The 18,160-nt window shown below is 35.8% G+C and overlaps 4 protein-coding genes across 6 annotated transcripts; 2 read left to right on the top strand and 2 right to left on the bottom strand.

Annotated features, from left to right (window-relative positions):
- Window positions 1-49: 49 nt before the first annotated feature.
- Gp210 (nucleoporin 210) lies at window positions 50-7,635 on the bottom strand. Its single transcript, XM_070655955.1, has 9 exons — window positions 7,412-7,635; window positions 5,909-7,132; window positions 2,487-5,829; window positions 2,152-2,407; window positions 1,836-2,077; window positions 1,536-1,682; window positions 1,337-1,463; window positions 1,217-1,273; window positions 50-1,092 (listed from the first exon to the last, which is right to left on the bottom strand). Exons 1-9 carry the CDS (start codon window positions 7,588-7,590, stop codon window positions 911-913), a joined length of 5,757 nt encoding a protein of 1,918 aa, XP_070512056.1. The 5' UTR covers window positions 7,591-7,635; the 3' UTR covers window positions 50-910.
- Window positions 7,636-7,966: 331 nt separating this feature from the next.
- Window positions 7,967-10,583, top strand: Fsd (transmembrane protein fates-shifted). Of its 2 annotated transcripts, none has more exons than XM_070655960.1 (7): window positions 7,967-8,365; window positions 8,722-8,805; window positions 8,972-9,109; window positions 9,221-9,359; window positions 9,561-9,759; window positions 9,974-10,138; window positions 10,228-10,583. In XM_070655960.1, the coding sequence occupies exons 1-7, from the start codon at window positions 8,296-8,298 to the stop codon at window positions 10,486-10,488; spliced, it is 1,056 nt and encodes a 351-aa protein (XP_070512061.1). In that variant the 5' UTR covers window positions 7,967-8,295; the 3' UTR covers window positions 10,489-10,583. The 2 variants fall into 2 exon arrangements, with proteins under 2 accessions (XP_070512061.1, XP_070512062.1); XM_070655961.1 differs by having other exon boundaries at window positions 7,968-8,362.
- A 152-nt stretch (window positions 10,584-10,735) lies between these two features.
- Window positions 10,736-14,158, bottom strand: Cog2 (conserved oligomeric Golgi complex subunit 2). The gene is made up of 11 exons (XM_070655957.1): window positions 13,846-14,158; window positions 13,527-13,754; window positions 13,115-13,381; window positions 12,730-13,031; window positions 12,538-12,655; window positions 12,142-12,464; window positions 11,952-12,018; window positions 11,642-11,822; window positions 11,280-11,559; window positions 11,012-11,192; window positions 10,736-10,951 (listed from the first exon to the last, which is right to left on the bottom strand). The coding sequence occupies exons 1-11, from the start codon at window positions 13,915-13,917 to the stop codon at window positions 10,868-10,870; spliced, it is 2,103 nt and encodes a 700-aa protein (XP_070512058.1). The 5' UTR covers window positions 13,918-14,158; the 3' UTR covers window positions 10,736-10,867.
- Window positions 14,159-14,238: 80 nt separating this feature from the next.
- LOC139102224 (NF-kappa-B-repressing factor) lies at window positions 14,239-16,637 on the top strand. Of its 2 annotated transcripts, XM_070655958.1 has the most exons (7): window positions 14,239-14,563; window positions 14,675-14,808; window positions 14,959-15,379; window positions 15,498-15,624; window positions 15,787-16,004; window positions 16,098-16,271; window positions 16,347-16,637. In XM_070655958.1, the coding sequence occupies exons 1-7, from the start codon at window positions 14,394-14,396 to the stop codon at window positions 16,561-16,563; spliced, it is 1,461 nt and encodes a 486-aa protein (XP_070512059.1). In that variant the 5' UTR covers window positions 14,239-14,393; the 3' UTR covers window positions 16,564-16,637. The 2 variants fall into 2 exon arrangements, with proteins under 2 accessions (XP_070512059.1, XP_070512060.1); XM_070655959.1 differs by lacking the exon at window positions 16,098-16,271.
- Window positions 16,638-18,160: the final 1,523 nt, after the last annotated feature.

Here is an 18,160-nt window from a genome sequence, read left to right on the forward strand (position 1 = left end):
AATATTCTTTTCTCAAATCTCGCGTCAAAATTTCAAAACAATCGATGGAAAAGCTTTCGAAGATTTATGATTTTGAACAAACGAATATTTACATTTTTATTTATATTAATTTATAAATTTAGGCTAAATCTTATTCGATAAGCGAATTAATCTAAATCACTTGTTATCTTTCCTACACGCTCCTAAATTTAATTCAAAATACAACTCAAAAAACTCACTATGTTACGTGTATATTTTACAAATGTATATATGTATATCACAGCTTTACAAAATATAAAAAAATAAGGTTTCTTTTCTGTTTAATTGTAATGTGCGATATATCGTATATATCGATCGAACGATAAATTGGCTGTCATTTTACCTATGCAAAACAAAAATGTATAATTATATGACTAGGAACTGTAACATTATTCAAATGAAGATAGTACACAAAGAATCGTGTATATTATGACAATGTAACAGACTATTATAGTCATACTTAACATGTGTATGCATGCACATGTAAAAATATGTAATAAATGTATGCCATGTCAAGCGAAGATACAAATAAGTATGATGTTTCGTGAAAAATCGACGTTGTTTTTTTAAAGAAATACAATTTTCACTTAGAAAAAAAAAATATATATATATATAAAACCAGATGAGTTCAAGGCACGATTCTGCGATGATTATCTTCATTTATAACAGATTATTTTTAAATAAACTATCGGTTATTTGTATTAGTCGCTTTACGTTGACAAATCTTTCTTGTGAAATTGAGCATCTTAAATTTAAATAATATTTCTTAGTATTAATATTCAGAAACACATTATTTTCTAATGATTCTAAACGAACCTTTGTCAATAATTCAGATAATTATTCTGAATCATGGTCAAAGAACTGATATTCGTTTTTAATATCCTATTTTCTCTCATGTATCTCTCCTTCTAACGTACGGTGTGCCAAAACTACGCGGGTCACCATAAACAGGCGTTTCAAACGCCGAAAAAGGTCTATACGGCGGAGTTCGCGAACTCGGAGTATTCGGAGTAACAGGTGGAGTCCTACCTGGAGTACCCATCGACTTTCTTGCCACTAGCGGCGAGTGGTCAGCTATTTAAAAAAAGAAAAGCGTTGTTAATCACAAACATCATATTGAAAAAAATGATATTAAAAATATCACCAAGTAATTAATGAATAAATAAATAAAATAGTGAAGAAAAAAAAAAATACGTACCAAAAACAGTTCTGTTTCTAACTGTTAAATCGACAGATGCCATTTTGTGTTTCCAAGCTAAAAAAAATATATAGGAGTTATTAATAAGAATAATGTAAATTACAAAAATTGAAATCTTACCATAAAAAATTGAAAGCACAATAACGGCGAATGTCCCCAGCGTATATCTATGGTAATACATGTAATTCACCCATTGTACTCCAGACATAGGGATAAATTGAGTGTATCTTGACACACGTATGTGGAGCTAAAAAAAACGCGAAATATCATAAAATACCGCTACATCAGGCTCGTTTTAAAACACGTGCAATTTACTTACAGATATGTTTTGTTTAGTCAAATCATTCGCAATGAATAATTTTTGTCCCTGAATATCGTCTAGATTATGCATTAAACGCAATCTGTATTGTATCGTATATTTGGAGACATACTGCCAAGTGACAGCCACACCATCCGGCACAGAGATCTAAATAAAAAGAAGTCAATACTATTTCATAAAATTAAAAAAAAAACTTTTTATCTATGTACAAGACCACGATTTTACATATTCACGTAAATCTTAAATGAAGCAAATATATTTTTATTCAGATTCATATAAAAGTGATTTAAAAAAACTTACAATGACATACTGTAGTACTAATGGTAATCCATACACTTCAAGCGTTGTCGATGGTGCGCCAGTGCTTTGAACGTTAACAAATGTGATTTCTTTAACGTCAATGTACACAGGTGGCAAATAAGTGAGTTCCAAAGCTGCCGATTCGATATCACGGCTTTGAATGCTAACTTGAATACGACTTTCTATCGTACTAGCGGTTATAGTCGGGGAACTCATCGGTATAATATCGCAATAATAGAAACCTGTGAAAAAACAAAATTAATCATTATAAATTTCTCGCCTTCATCTGTTATTGCATACGTGAGACTGTACGAACCCGTCACAATATCAAATCGTGGTTTTACCACGAATAAATCCTTCACACCGATCGACGAACTCGATGAAACGAACTGAATATTACATGCGTACGGAAACGTATTCAATGCAAATGACGATAACGTGCGGCAACCACCTAAGCCTCTCGCTAGCACGTTGTTCTCTTTAATCTCCTCGTCCTTACTTTTCAACACAAGCGGCACGCTGAAAATTTCCAAACCAGTGATATTCCTTCCTCTCAAAGGGACGATGGATACCTGTGTAAAAAAAAAAAAGTTTTTATATCGCATCACACATTACATAATCGTTATGCCTTTTTGTTAAATAATTAATTACCCGTGAAATTGCTAAGACGTTGACTTCTATTTCGCTCTGCACGTGCGTTGCGAGACTGTGCTTTATAACGGCGTGCCCGACGTTTAGTGCACGGCCTATGCCTGTAATAGGGTCCACCAACAATATTTCGGGCGCGGAAGACTGCCAATATCCTGGATCACCGTCGGAAGAGAGAAGCGGCATCGAGAAGCATATTATATCGCCGACAGTCAAAGTAGTTTTTGTTGGAAATATGATATCGCCAATCATCATGTGAACGTAATCGAACATTCCGTTGGGATGTTTCTCGTTGAAAGTCTTTATGACTAGCTCGCCGTTCTCTAGAAACTTGGCGGTAATGACATTACCTGCCCCGGTAGAAAATGACGCCAAGTCGGCACGATTCAGCATCGCTTTAACGTTCGTCTCAGCAGCGTGGAACTTGTTGCCTATGTTATCGTAATATTCAACGACGTAATCCAGCTCCATGCCTTTCGGTAGCATGTTCAGCTCCTCGCCGTTTCTTATACGCAGCTTAGATTTCAGAGTAAGCATCATGTAATGAATAGGTTTTACCTCGACGACCACCATCAGCGATTGCTTCAAATTATACGCTTCCGTATTCGTAACAGAGATAACTGTTTGACCGTAATTATCGCCGGACCTCACAACTCCGTTCTTCTCTACCGTTACGGTTTTTACAGCAGTTGTTAAAGCGCGTAGATCTTCAAACTCGTCGACGTGAGTGCTCGACAGAATTCTGTAAGTCGTCGTGCCGTGTCGATCGCGATTGGTTTGCAACTGTAGAGCGGAATTTGGTGACATTAGTATCGTCGATACGTGGTTCCTCGGCATTGATGGATTAGTCAGATGCATTTCCTCGAAAATCTCAATCTTCACGAACGTGGTGTATATAATGTCGTTCTTGCTGAAACTGGAGAGCATGTTGCAGGGCACAGTAGCGTTCAAATAAATTGTCGTCACGCCCGGATTCACAGCTTTGGCTCTTACTGACACTTGATTTTGATACCTGATGTTGATACCGGTGCCTTCGTACATATTGTGCAAAGTCAGCAAACTAGGATCGCTCGACGACCATGCGAAGCTCAACGGCAATTGCATAGAACCGATAATGAGCGGCGTAAGATAATCGGGGATGCCAAAAGCCCAGAGAGGAAACGTCGCACCTATCTTCACTCTATTTACCGGAGTCGAGATCTTTACTCCCTCAAGATGTAGCACGTATATATCGGCGCGATCCTCGGAGTAAATTACTTTGTTACCCTTGGCATCGAATCCGACGGCGCGCACGTAAATGCCGGTTCTCCCCGCTGATTTTCCTTCGAGAATGCCGTTGCGATCGACGCGCAAAACATCACCGCTCTCCGTCGAGAATTCGATCTCGGCGTTCGGCGGTCCGCCGACGGTTTGCATCTGATAAATGGTGCCGATTAGTATCGTCAAATTTCTCGGCAATACGCGCAACGGGACGAACACCTGTACGGTGACCGGCTCGCTGCGTATCTCACGATCACCCGTTTTCACGAACGTCAGCTGACTTTCGCCTTCCGACAAACCGTGAATCTTGTACAGTATTCGCTCGTAAGGTGCGGTGTCTTGTTCGTTGACGGGTAGTTGCTTGATCTCGATATATTTGTTGTCGATCTCCGCATGGAACTCTAGCGCGCCGAGGGACGGCAGTTTCACGATGTGCTCGTTCGTATCGTAAAGTCTTAATGCAGCCGTTACGCATTTTCCTTTTTCTATTTTATTCATGGTATCTACTTCGATCGCCGCAAGCTGTTGAACCTCCACTTGTACTTCCGCCAACTTCGAGGGTAGACAAAGATCCATCAACGCTATGTAAAGTATACCCGGCTTCTTTGGCGTTACGCTAATCGTTTTCGTCGTGTCCATGTATCGTATGTCTGCTATATCTTTCGAACTGAGGACGAATTCGTAATAACCGGAACCTTGGCTGACTTGCAAGTACGACTTCATGCTCGAATCATTTAGAATTATTAATTTATTAGGAGTAACGACGGTGTCGTTCACCAGAGTTGCTTCTATGGAAGCTTCTATCAAAGGAGTCTCGACTCCGCCTCTTTCATTTTCAACAGGAAACGGTGGCCATTCCGGCGAGATTTTCAATCTGTTTAAAACAAGTTTTTGGTAGCCAGTCACAGTTGCGAATACCGTGAGAATGCCGTAATGCTTTTTAAAAATAATATTTTGATAATGACTTTTTGGTAGAATTACGTCCATGTCGGTCCAAGTCTCTTCGATCATGCTGGATTGAATTTCGACGGTGCCGCTACCCGACGGCTTTAAATTCCATTCAATGTTTAAACTCGTGATATTATCGAAACGCTTGCCCTCCTCGTCTCTCACAATCACAGTTATCTTCAGACGCTTATCGCTGTGCGCGATTATCTTGTCCGTATTCTGGCCGATCGGGCAATTTCTATCGTGCGTACCTTTGAATTCCGGCTGCAAATAAATGTACCGGGGCTTGGCGCAGACGATCTCGATTGCTTCCGAAGCGTGAGTGCGCCGACAGTTCGAAAACAGAGGTACATTAGACACCGTGTACGTTAGCGAAGTCTTTCCTAACGCCTTACATATTATCTTGAAGACAGCTCTGTCGAAAGGTCCGCTTAACGAGTTCTCGTACTCAGCCACCTCGGCGATCTCTTCGTCTGACAAGTGTATCTTTCGCGAATAATCTTGAGATTTATTTGTCCATGGTAGCGGTCCGCCTTTAAACACTACATATCTCGAAGATCCCACGGCAAGTAAGGTTTTCTTATTTTCCGGATGTACCGCTGTGAGCGGTTCGTATGCCGATACAGTGACATTGTCTGTTAAATAATGATCGATCACGTCATTATTGTTCGCATTGTAGGCAACGGTCACGTCGGTTGTTCCAACGTAACGATAATTCGTCACGGTTATCACAGCACATGAAATGCCAATCGGTTGCACGTTTTTGTCATAGCTCCGAACGAAGTTCACGTCCGGAATATGCACCTCGAAATTGACATCATTGCAGTCACTGAAAGGTATCTCCTTAGCATCAGATCCATTGATTAATATCCCGAATAACGCAATGTGTAAATGAATAGGTTCTCCTACGGCCGCTTCCATGTTATATTCGATAATTTTCAGCTTCACGGGTGATAATATATGTATCTTCGCCATGTCTCTATTATAATGATTTCTCGTCATTGCGACGACTACTTCTGCCGTACCTGTTGACAAAAATTTAATTCCACCGTTCTGCGAGACGGTTAATATGGACGGCTGCCTGCTGGACCAAATGTAGGATCCGTCTCCTCCGGTTGCCTTCAACATTATATCGAATCTAAAAAATACACGACGATAAAGGAAGCGATAAATTTCAAGTAATTATTAAATACATTTATTAACTTTTCAATACCCACCTTGATTTGTTCACGATGTCCCACGGAATTGCCAGAACGCGAGGTTGAACTTTTACCGGCGTATGTATCGTAAGGTCAGCTGTAGTAGAAGGTTGCGGCTCGAAAGTAATTCTTTCGCCATGCTCGTCGATTATACCACGTAACGTTGCCTCCACAATTGTCGTACCGCAGGTAATCGGTATCACGACGGCGTAAGTGCCGTTCTGCGTAATTGATTTTGCTTCTAGATATTGCTCGTCTACTTTCATGGAAACCTCGGCACCTTCTCCAATATGAAATTTATGATCCTTGCTATCGTAAAGTTCTACGACGATCTCGTGAGTGTGACCTAACACCAGCCCCCAGTTCCTGTTCGGTAAAACGGAAAGGGAGATGTACGCGACTTCGTGCACGTTCACCATAGCAGAGGGTAGAATAACTGGATACTCCTCGCGAACATTTTTGTCGTGCAGAAACACCTTCGTACGTCCCAATTTACGCCCGTAAGCGAAATCGTGGTCGTTATCGATCTCGAGTATGTCGGAATTTTCAGCCTCTAGGTAATACTGACTTGAAGGTAAATTAATTTCCTCTAAGCGACCCTGGCGAGTGTGCATTATTTTGTACTTAAAGCTGTCGCGTGCCATTATCGTTATCTCTGGCGGAATAATAATTAAATTGGCAATGACGACCAATTCTACCTCTATAGAAGGAACGTACTTGTATTCCGAATGTGGCAATTTAACAGATACCTTAGCCGTACCAGTTCTGACGCCTTCTATAAGAGCAATGTGGCCCCTCTTTCCGAAACTATCCAACGTCGCTATACTGACAGGTCTTTCATATTGCGACTCCTCATAAGTCATAAAACGTAATACATTACTCGTGAGTTTGTTGTCGGATGGTATACTTTTGTCGGCGTCGTCGATAGACCACACAAATTCTATACCTGCCAGAGTCGTGAATTCATTTCCGTGTTCATCGTACGCTCGTACTTCGAACGCCTCAGGTATGTCCTCGATATATAATTCTCTCGTGGTGGTGATAAGACTCAAGGAAAAAATTGCATCGACGATAACGTCGCATCGTAGAAAGTATCCGGTATCGATATCCTCTGCCAGAACAATCGCAGTGTTCCTTGTCAATTCTCTCGTTATCGTTTGAATTATTATCGCCGGCGAACATGTTCTATCGAAGTTCTCGTTTACGGGAATCAGCTGTATGATGTCCAAGCGAGAAGTTGACCTGCAGAAAATAGATGACAGAAAAATGGTAAAATAATTATTCGCGAATGCAATTAAAACTGTCCTGGACGAAAGAAACGTCGCAGATGCATCACTACGTCGACGTTGCTACGAGAAATTCGGGGTTACCAACCGGTTGATGAGGTTATGGTTGTGCTCGGTGTGCCATGTGACAAAAATTCTCCGTTTTACAGAGACGGGAGCGATCGTCGCGTGACCGGGACGCGATCCGCGGCGCAGCTCGCGAGGAAAAAAAATAGGAAAAAGAGGATATAATCACCATTTGTAACAACTGCCGTCGGTCACTTCCAGCGTGAAATTCACCGCGAAGTTGTTGAACACGGGCAACAGGACCCGGGGCACGTTCAGCCGGTGCGTCGTGGAAACCGTTGCGACGCTCCACGCCGCGACGAGACCGATGAGCAGCGCGGCTCTCCCACACATCGTCGACCCGTGCATGCCGTCACGGGTATATTAAAGTATTTCGCGTGATTTCGTATCCTCCGGAATCCTCGGACCGTTTGAAACAGTTGAAACCTGCGCAAAAGGAAGACTTTTAGCGGCCGTATCGAAATATTCGAACCCGTATCGATATAACTTTACCTAACCCGGCGCGGCGGATATATCGAGAAATAATTCGATTGCAAGAGAGGACGAATACGAAAAAAATGTTCTTCAGGCTTGTATCGCACGGCAGAGCGAAATGTGAGGATTTCAATTAAAGCTCAGCCAATCGGAAGGAATCTCGTCGAAGCGAATATCGGTTCTCTCTTCTTAGATTGGTCGAACCTCGGTCTCAATTTCGCCTCGCGGTTTGAATGGGCTCGGCGGCCAAAGAGGACTGGAAGAGGAAGGATCGCGTCGCCATGATGCGCCTCTCCTGACGGTCGTGACACGATACGTCTCGTCGGGATGTTTTCATCTTCCGATAAAATTCGTCGTCGGCGATTATGAGAGCCGCGAAGTGCGCGGGCGAGCAACGTGGGGATCCGCGATGCAGGATCGTGCGATCAGTGCCGCGTGATGAACGCGGGAGCCTATTGTGTACGGCTGAGCTGTTAGTGTATATATTATACTTGTACATAAATCTCCCATTTCCTCGCAATACGTACCTGATTGATTAGCGCGCTTGATCGCGCCCACGTTAATACTAATCGACGCACGATGTCTACTTCGCGGAAGAAGGGTAGCCGCAGGCCAATTAAAGAGACTAGGACTGACAATCTTATAGGTGGTTAAGTGTCCTTGTACATATACGTACATATCCATGTTGCAAATTAATTTATAGCTGCGCATAATTTATTTGAAAATTTTTACGCGAAGAGGCTGCAAACGTTTCGTTTTGTCCTGAAAAATTAAATTCAATTAAATGACGATTAATTAGTTAATTAAATTGATATCTGATGTAACTTGAGATAACATACAGTAATGCATGTAAATGTGTAATGTAACGTATTGATTTCTATTGAAAATCTTAGCAAAGAATTGGACAGGTTTCGCTTGTGAAAGAGCTTTTTATAAATTTTTTTTTCTCGTTTATTTTTTCACGTTTATCCATTGTAAATAATTATTATTTTGATATTTTATTAGCTGATGTGACTGTTAATGACTTTGCTAATACGTTACGGATAAATGCAAGGTTGAAGAAATCTGCTACAAATGTGTTGAATAAAGGTTAGAGGATAATAGTTTGTTTTATACTTTTCATTAAATTATTTTACTGGAAAAATGCAAGTAATCATAATTTCTTGTTTAAAGTAGTCATGGATATTTAGGATTATTTTAAACTTGTCTTGATATTATACATAAAATATTAATTCAGTTATTTAATTTTATTTAGTGAAAGAGGAAACAACAAAAGAAGAAAAAGTATGGGATGAAACAGAGGAAGAAAATGTGCTGAAAGAAAATTTGAAAGAAAAAAAAAATAGAAGACGATCGAAATGTCAAAAAGATGATGATAATTTTGAGGATGAAGGTATGAGGATGAAGACTGTTTTTTTTTTTTTTTAATAAAACTTTTAATAATTTTATTATATGTTATATGTATTATGGAATATAATAAAAATTACGTTTTTTTTTTTAATAGGAATCAACTATCCATTAGATATATGGTTTATTATTTCTGAATACATACAGCCTGAAGCAGTAGGAAAATTTGCAAAGATTTGCAAAAGTTCCTATTATGTAACTACTACCGGAAAATTTTGGTTTCATTTATACAAACTGTAAGTAGTTTGTATAGTCCGATAATTACTATAGTTTAAAATATCTGAGCTCGTTTATAAAATTTATTTTTCAGTTATTTTATATTTTTTCTCTTCAATACTTTTCAATTTGATTGATCTTAATGATGCAATATTTTATATTTATTTATTAATAATATAATTGTGTAACTGCAATAATTTAAAATCAGATCGTAATTCTAGATATTACAAGTTTGTCCCAAATTTGCCGGAGCGCCTACAGCCACAATGTATGAGATTACACGGACTAAGAGCTTGTGTTATCAGAGCATTACATTATTGTTATTTTATAAGGACATGGAAAATAGAATCTACATCTTATTTGCAATCACAGGAACTGTATTCTCTCGAGAAAAGAAAATGCATTCTCATGTGGCATAAAGTAAATTACAAATACTTTGTCCATATTTAAGCTTGAAGTTCAAGTATAATTGTTCTTTTATGTCTTTAATATTTAATTTATTTATTGAAATATTATATAAATGTTTCCGATCACATTTAATTATGTAATAAAAGTAAAATTAAACATTGGGTCGTTATTATTCTTCAATATATATGTGGCGCGTGATAATATTCGATATTGTGATGTGTTTTAGGAGGTGAAAGGACGCTGGAACTTTTATTTTAAGTTAAAAGAAGTTTCCAAAACACGCAATCACTTATTAAAGCGAAATAAACAGCATGAATGTAAAAAAATTGAATTCCTCGACACATCGGAAGATGTGGCTGTTAATCCCGAAGACGATTGCAAAGTGCTTAAAGTATGTAATAATTAAATTACATTTTTTATTTATTAAAATGCATTTTTAAAAAATTTGTAATGCATATTAATATATTTAATTATGTATAGGTGTGTTGTTTAAGATACAGTATGTTACCACCAGTGATCGGACTGGTTTTGCAAAGAGCAACTATGAAACTAATGCCTGGCTTCAGAGAACAGGGACTTGAACTTGGATTCGGAACGTCTGATATTCCTAGTACATTAACAAGTCATGTAACACTTCGTAACGTTATGGGTTTGAATGTATTAAATTGGTGGGATCCCACTTATCCTCATCAGGATGTCAGCCACATGATCGAATTGCCGCAGAACGATTCTTGGGATTAGAATTTATTACAGATTGTTCTTGTATTTTGTGTATTATAGAAAAAATAGAAAAGCCTTTAAATTTTATAAAGACAAATATATCAATACGCAACAAATGCAAAGTAGTTGAAATTAATATCTTTAATTTTTCGATTACCTTTTTTATTTTGCGCTGAGGAAGCCTGTTTTTTGTAGCTCAGTTGGTCGAAAGTTTTCCCGTTCGGCCTATTTGGTGCCGCGAGAGTAAAAAAACGACATACGCACTTCGTAATGTCTTAATATTTTACTTACTGCATTATATAGAAAAAATATATACAACAAAATTCGTATAGTAATAAATATTAAAATTATTTCTGAATTACATATTTTACAATAATTAAGGACTATTGCTAACAAGATTTTATTTTTTAATAGCTGCTTTTACAGCATCTATTAACTCTTGCAAGTGATGTATGTTGGCAGTCGAAATATTAAGATCTTTTACCTAAAGAGATAATGATTAATTAAATATAAAAATATATTTAAAATCCCCATATTTTCTTACCATATTTGTGTAACCGTCCACATCGACTTTAAGTTGAATACGAATCTTTTCATCATCGGTAATTCCTTGTGGTTCCGAAGGAAGAATTCCAGTAGATTTATCACGAATTTTTTTTAGTCTTCTTAAACTCTCTTCTGTTTTTTGTACAGACGTTAATACATCTGTGACGAATGACAAATAACTAAAACAATATTCGGCATTTTTATTACAAGCATAATTAATTTTAATATTTGTAATAACACTATTAGGAAATTAATTTATTTTTTACCTTTCTGTTAATGAAGATAAAGTTAACTCCAACCAAAGAACAATATTTTCCGGAATGATTTTGTTGTAATCTGTATAAAAATTGGTAAGAGGAACCATCGCGATTTTTACGTAAGGACAAGGCTTAGTCGGAACGTCTCTTTTTGTTCTTCTAAATAATCGAGGAATGTCACTAACTTGTTTCAAATGAGTTACACATTGTTCCGAAAGTTCATTTACAATTTCTTTTGTAATCAAAGGTAAAAGGCTGGCTAAACTCTTCGATGTTTCACCTAGAGAATCTAACATATAAATCAATGTGATATAAATTAAATATTTTATAATATTTTTATATATCTGTACATAAAACTTCATGTTTATTACCTTCTAATAATTTCAATATTGTAACATTTTCGTCTTTAATTTTGGACTGTACCATTTGTAGAAAAGACGGTAGAGCATTTATTAATTTTTCTACGTCGCTGTACAAATACACTAGAAAGTTTAGTCTTGTAGAATGTTTTGAATCATTGGAATTATTAGTTTCATTTATCACTGGCCATACCTTTAAGTATAAAATTGATTATTTTCTTTACTTTATTTTCTGTCTTTATAAAATTTTTATATACGTATAAAAAATTTATTTGTACACATGTTTTATAAAATATAATTAAATTAAAATATAAATACATACTTGTTTCATTGCATTTTGACACCAAGTTTGATATCTCGAGCTTATTTGGAGACTAAGTTTCCAGAATCTAGTATTAACGATAAAGAATTCGTTTTATAAAGTTTCATAAAATTGTAATATTTTTATTAAATTATTACTGAGTTACTTTAAAATTATTAAAAAATTACTGAGTTATAGAACAGTTGCTTACCTATGAAACAATTGATTCAAATAAATATCGTCGGACCAAATTTTTAACAGATTATCCCAAACCACATCGGTCGCGTAAAGTGAGAAATCTTTTTGCGTCAGCAAAATTAAATTACCTTTGACCGAATCTGGTGATATTGGCTCAGCTAACATTGTCTCTACATTGCCGGCTATTTCTTGAAATCGTATTTGAAAATAAACTGGTAAATTCCATTTTTTGAGAAAACTTTTGTATTGAACATGATTTCTTAATGCCATTAAAGTTTCTGGGGAAACGCACTCTCCTTCTAATTTCGTTAAAAACTCTAGCGTTGCTATATACCTCTAAAATAATAACTTAAAATATGAATATCTGTACTTCAAGCACTAATATCGCATTTTTAAATATTTTTCTTACTTTGTGAAATAGTACTGGATCTCCCGGAGCAAAAATCGATTTAATATATTGCTCAATTTTTTCTTCGATCTCGACCCAAAAGCTGTTCACCAAAAAGTTAAATCCCTTTACAGATATTCTACAATAACGAACAATTAGTTTATTTATGGATATGTAAATTATATGTTTAACAAGAATTTAATTTATAATTACTTCTCCGGATGTAACGTAATATCTAATAACTGTTTCAATTCCACATTTAGAATATTTAGTAGCCTATGATAAATGCTCTGTAGGCCAAGCGGGTCGGTTTGAAGATTTTCCTCGTTGATTATATTATAAATTAGTGGTCTTACAAGCTCATACCTAACCAATTCTTCAGCATTTGTTATTTTATCGAGTGTAAGATAAATTCTAAGGCAACGAATGGCCAAGTTCGAATTTTTTTCATGTATACAGGCTAAGAATAATTCATTCAGGCAAGTAAGATATAAATTTTCTAATTCCACGGTTTCCTATAAGAAAATTATTATTTTAATTAATTTATATATTAACACTATTGTTTTTTTTATTTTTTTTATGTTTTACTTAAAAATACCTTTTCTTGATCAATTGAAATATCTGCTTTACATCTGGACATTTGAAATTTTAATTGATTTAATTCAATTGCAGCCTGTTCCAAAACATCAATTTTTGTAGGATTTGCCATAAATGTTTTCATGCACAATATGGAAGACAGCTTTCTCAGGGACTTGTACACATGCTGCAAGCTATGCAAACTTTGCTTACGTTCTCTTAACTTTAAGTTGTCATTTAAATTACCAGAAATAACTGTAATTTCATCATCAAGAGCTTGTCTCACTTGCTATTGAAATAAAATCATGTTATTAGATCTAAATAAATATCAGTTACATATAATAAGTATTCTAATTTTGATTTAACTATAAAATATAAGCTACATCTTGAATAATCCCAAGATATTAGTTTCAAATATACTTTTTTATGTTTACCATGACTTCTTCCTTTAACTGTCCCAGTGGTGCTTGCAAGTCATTAATAGCCTTGTCTAATCCAATTAAATTACTAGACAGATTTACGAAATCCGTGTAATCCCGGTTAATTAAGTCGATCATAGCTGATCTCAATAATTTCAAGTATATGCCAAGATCATCTCTCATTGTTTCCAGTTTGCCATTCCTTCTGTGATCTTGCAGGAAAGTGTCGACATCGAAATTCTCCTACGACACCAGACGTAAACGAGAAAAAAACATTAAATTTACATCTCGTGAACAATGTGAAGCTGCGATATAATAAAAAATTTGTCAAAACCTGGACGAAATCGAGTTCGGAGAAACATAAGTTCTTCGGCGCTTTCGGCAAAGTATTATTGTCGTCGGACATTATTGCGTATTTAAAATGTTTCTTTCAAAGATCAAGTGGTAATCATCGCGTATCGGGAGGGCTGAAATGTAAATCTTAGTTGTAGAAATTAATATTTAAAATCTTGCTGTCACTAATCCTCGTGTTGTTATGAGGTATGACCATAGATATAACGTCTACAAGTTCAGCTTCTCAATTTTAATTCCGCCAAGTTTTGCCACCGTCACCACCGGCGATACGAGGCCGGAAACGACGACATATTTATATCGCGACAACCAATGATTAGTCGGCTGGAATTTGCTATACTTCGTCGCTTCTATCGTTTTCACGTTCTATGAAAACCGACGAAAACGAAGGGGGAGAAGCATGAGGCACGAATTGTATCAGATAATTAGGTATAGTAAAGTAAATTAAACGCCGAAGAAAGAAACGGAGTAAACCGGGAAGACACCAATTGGTATCCGTTGTCGAATTTTCGTAAGCGAAACCGGTGAAACATGAGCGTGAATGAAGACTGGGACGTCGAACAGCATAAAGTAGAGTACGAATCCGACGAACACTGGGAGCTGCGGCGTAAATTTCTACTTGCGCACAAAGACAAGTTCTCGGAAGATGTCCTAGTTTGTTTAGCCCAAGTGTTCGTCAATATCGAATTGTTAGGATGCAGGTAGTGAGACGTTTTATTTTTGCTTGCCTTGCATCGTGCCTTACCGTATATAACACGAACTCGACGAATACAGATATTTCTCAGTTAAAAATTTGTACGAATTTGTTGCAGATATCCGCAAGAAACAATGGACTTAGTGAAAGAATTATCGGAGGATATCGCTGCCGATTATAGAGAAAAGCAAAAGAAAAAGTTGCAAAGAACGTTTGTAGAAGCATCACAAGCAGCTAGCTCTAAGGTGAAAGGTATAAAGAAAAATTGTGAGTTATGACTGGTATAGTTTGCTTTCTAGTTTTTTTTTTAATTTCTTTTTTTCATATGTAATGCACATTTATATTTAAGTAAATTATTATTTATGGGCTTATGCAACAATTATATGAGAAATTTCTGTACAGGATGCACAGCTAAAACATCAACCGTCACAAATAGATCTGTTACAAACAAATCTACATCAATTATGTCTAATGTATCAAATATAAATAATTTAACAAACCAATCTCATGATAATCACCATGTCAAAAAAGGGAAAAAGTCTATAACTCAGAAGCCAAGTACATTGTTTATTAATGGTGAAAAGGAATCTGTACCTAATGTAACCAGTAGTGAATTATGTAATAATCCTGATATCAAAGAAAGATTATCTAAAAATTTACAATCAGAGGATGATGATGATTTAATTAAAAATAAATTTAAATATGGAAATCTCATTTTATGGGAAAGAGAAGGTGACACTATGTTCAATACTTTAGTTTATTCAGTCACTCTGTGTGGTTGCAAATTAAAATGGAAATATGCTAAAAGACAAAATGGAGAATGGTGAGCATATTTTTGTTTCATATTTCAAACATAATTACTTTGTATGTGTTTGTGCACATTTAATAAATTAATTGTTTAAAAATTATTAAAAGATATTTTCAGTTACCTTGCTTTTCAGGCGTTGCTCTCTTTTTCTTGATTCAGAAGAGTTGAGTTACAGCATAAATACAACGAAAATTGCAGCCAAGGATGAAACAATTGCCGTGGCTTGTGAAAAATTACGTAAACGTTGCTACACAGTTAAGGTGAAAAAAAAAGCAAATGTTCTTTTATCTAAAATTTATAAAATTTCTTGATACTTCGTTATTTTGTAATCAATTATAACAAAACACAAATATAATACTTTTATACACTATACAATTTTCATACTTTTCCTTTTAAAAATTATTATATATTGCAAACTTTAGGTTAAATATGACTCTGCTAGAAAGTTTAATTTAGAAGAGGAAATGAAACGGCAAGATTCCGTCAGTAATAAATGCGAACATAATCTAATGAATTCTGTTCCCAATAACGAATGGAGAGGATCTAATTGCATTGGAGAGAAATTGATGAAATTAATGGGCTGGACAGGTGGTGGTCTTGGAAAATCAGAGCAGGGTGTTGTGGAACCTATGTCTTCAATGTTAGCGAGCAACGATGTTTTTAATTTTTAGAAAGAACTTACCTTCATTTTTTTACATTATGCATTTTTATTTTATTTTTTTTTTATTTTTAGAGTCAAGTCACAAGTAAATCGAAAAGGTTTTGGTATGAAATCAAAACCTATTGAACGCGATATAACCGGCAAAATTCGAGAAATGTTTCGAAAACTTTTAAAATCAGCTAAACATGTAAAAAACAATATTGTGTTTTTACATTATACTAAGAAAGATAAAAAGAAAATTCTTAAGTATGTATCGCTATAAGCTATGTGACATTTGTAAGCAATGCTTAAGTCTGCTAATAATTTTTTTATATGTTACAGTGTGGCACGATCAATGGGTCTTAAAATGCATTGGTACTGTGATTATGCAAACGGTAACCGAAGATTGATAGCTTCACGTAGAGTCAATGTATGGAATTTTACGAGAAAACTAGATGATTTTGGTGGAATATCTAAAGAATATGAATTAGTAAAACCAGTCGAAGTAAAAAACCCATTTCACTTTTCTTATAAAAATTATGTGAACATAATAAATTGATGATATATGTATAAACGGTATCCTTTGTGACGATGTAATATATGAATTCTAAAATAAATTAATTTTTTTCAGAAGTCTTTCGTAATATTTTATTATTTGAACGATCAAAGAAAAAAAAAACAACAAAAAAAAAAAATTATTTGATGTAATATCTCAATTTTTTCACTGTTCTAGCATGCAAGTTGAAGTAGTAAGATTTTATCAATTCCTATACAGTATTTCGACCGAATAAAAAAGCCGTACGTTACAAGAATCGTAATATCGTGCCACATTGTTAATGAAATAGAATCGCAAGCGAATGCAAAAGGTGAAATACGGTATAAAGCAATCTTTCGAAATAATAAAACTCTTGCAGATTTGTGGCTGATCGTGTTGCTTCTCAGATACGCAGACGTACGTTCGGGCTCATATCAACGACGGTATCGATGTGGTTACGACGCGATAATTGGAGACACTAGCAATTTAAAACTGAGAAGAAAATTCGTTTTATTTAACAATTATTTAACTGTTCGCGCGACAAAATCATTTCCCAAGAGCGCCTCAATCGAATAGAGAAGAAGTACAAAATCTTAAGAAGCGGAGAGTACTTACAGCATACAGAGTATGTCGCAGAGATTGCTGTGGTAACATGACGTATAATAAGAAAACGCTTTGGCAGTAGAACAATCAGAAGTCAAAAGGTAACATATACAGATAAATACGAGATGGTGCGTGACATTTTTAGTACATTATCACATCGCTGAAATCTGATAATTAAAGAGTGGTCTCCTTTTTTTTTTCCTTTATATATATATATGTATATATAGGTCGCGTATATATGTGCGTGCCATCGGTTTGAAATGACAAGGTTGAAGATTACATGCGTCTCCTATATAATCACCTCGATTTATTGATTAACTTAACGTCTACTTAGCGACATACGCATATTACAACGGCGATGTAACGCAGCAATGTAAATGAGCAACGAGAACAATGAAACAACATGTGCAACACGTATGTAAAAGTATATATATATATATATATATTGAAAAAGAAAAAAGAAAAACCCACGTATCGTATCTTTATTAGTCAATTAGTTGATCATGCGCACGTAATAACCGGGAGAAATATGCTTTTCACAAGAGCCGTCGTAATGTGAACCTTCGCGTGTGGTTGAATTTGTGGAAAAAAAAAAAAAAAACGTATGAATACCGTCAATATAATCGCGCTGTTAATTACTATATTTTGCACTCGGGACTCTCCGATAAATATTTGCGGGGGCTTACAAAAGATTCACCGAACCGAAAACTCAATATTCGAACTGCAATGTAATCTGTTAATTTTCACTTATGTAGATTAATTTTAATCCTGATTTAACTCGCTCTTTATATTCCATTTCATCTTTACAATTTAGACGAAGGTAAATTTAACCGGGATGATTAATTAAATCAAATTTAAAGGCGACCTGTGTTAGCGAGATGATATTTAACGGGCCGTTAAACTTGACGTGGAGTAAAATACGAGCGCGAAAATATCGTTTAACGTAGACTATTGTTATCACAATTCTGTTTCGTCACATTACGCAATTTCGAAGCCGATTAATTTCCACATGCAGGAA

This window comes from Cardiocondyla obscurior, linkage group LG04 (assembly GCF_019399895.1).
Source record: "Cardiocondyla obscurior isolate alpha-2009 linkage group LG04, Cobs3.1, whole genome shotgun sequence".
NCBI classification, from domain to species: Eukaryota; Metazoa; Arthropoda; class Insecta; order Hymenoptera; family Formicidae; genus Cardiocondyla; species Cardiocondyla obscurior.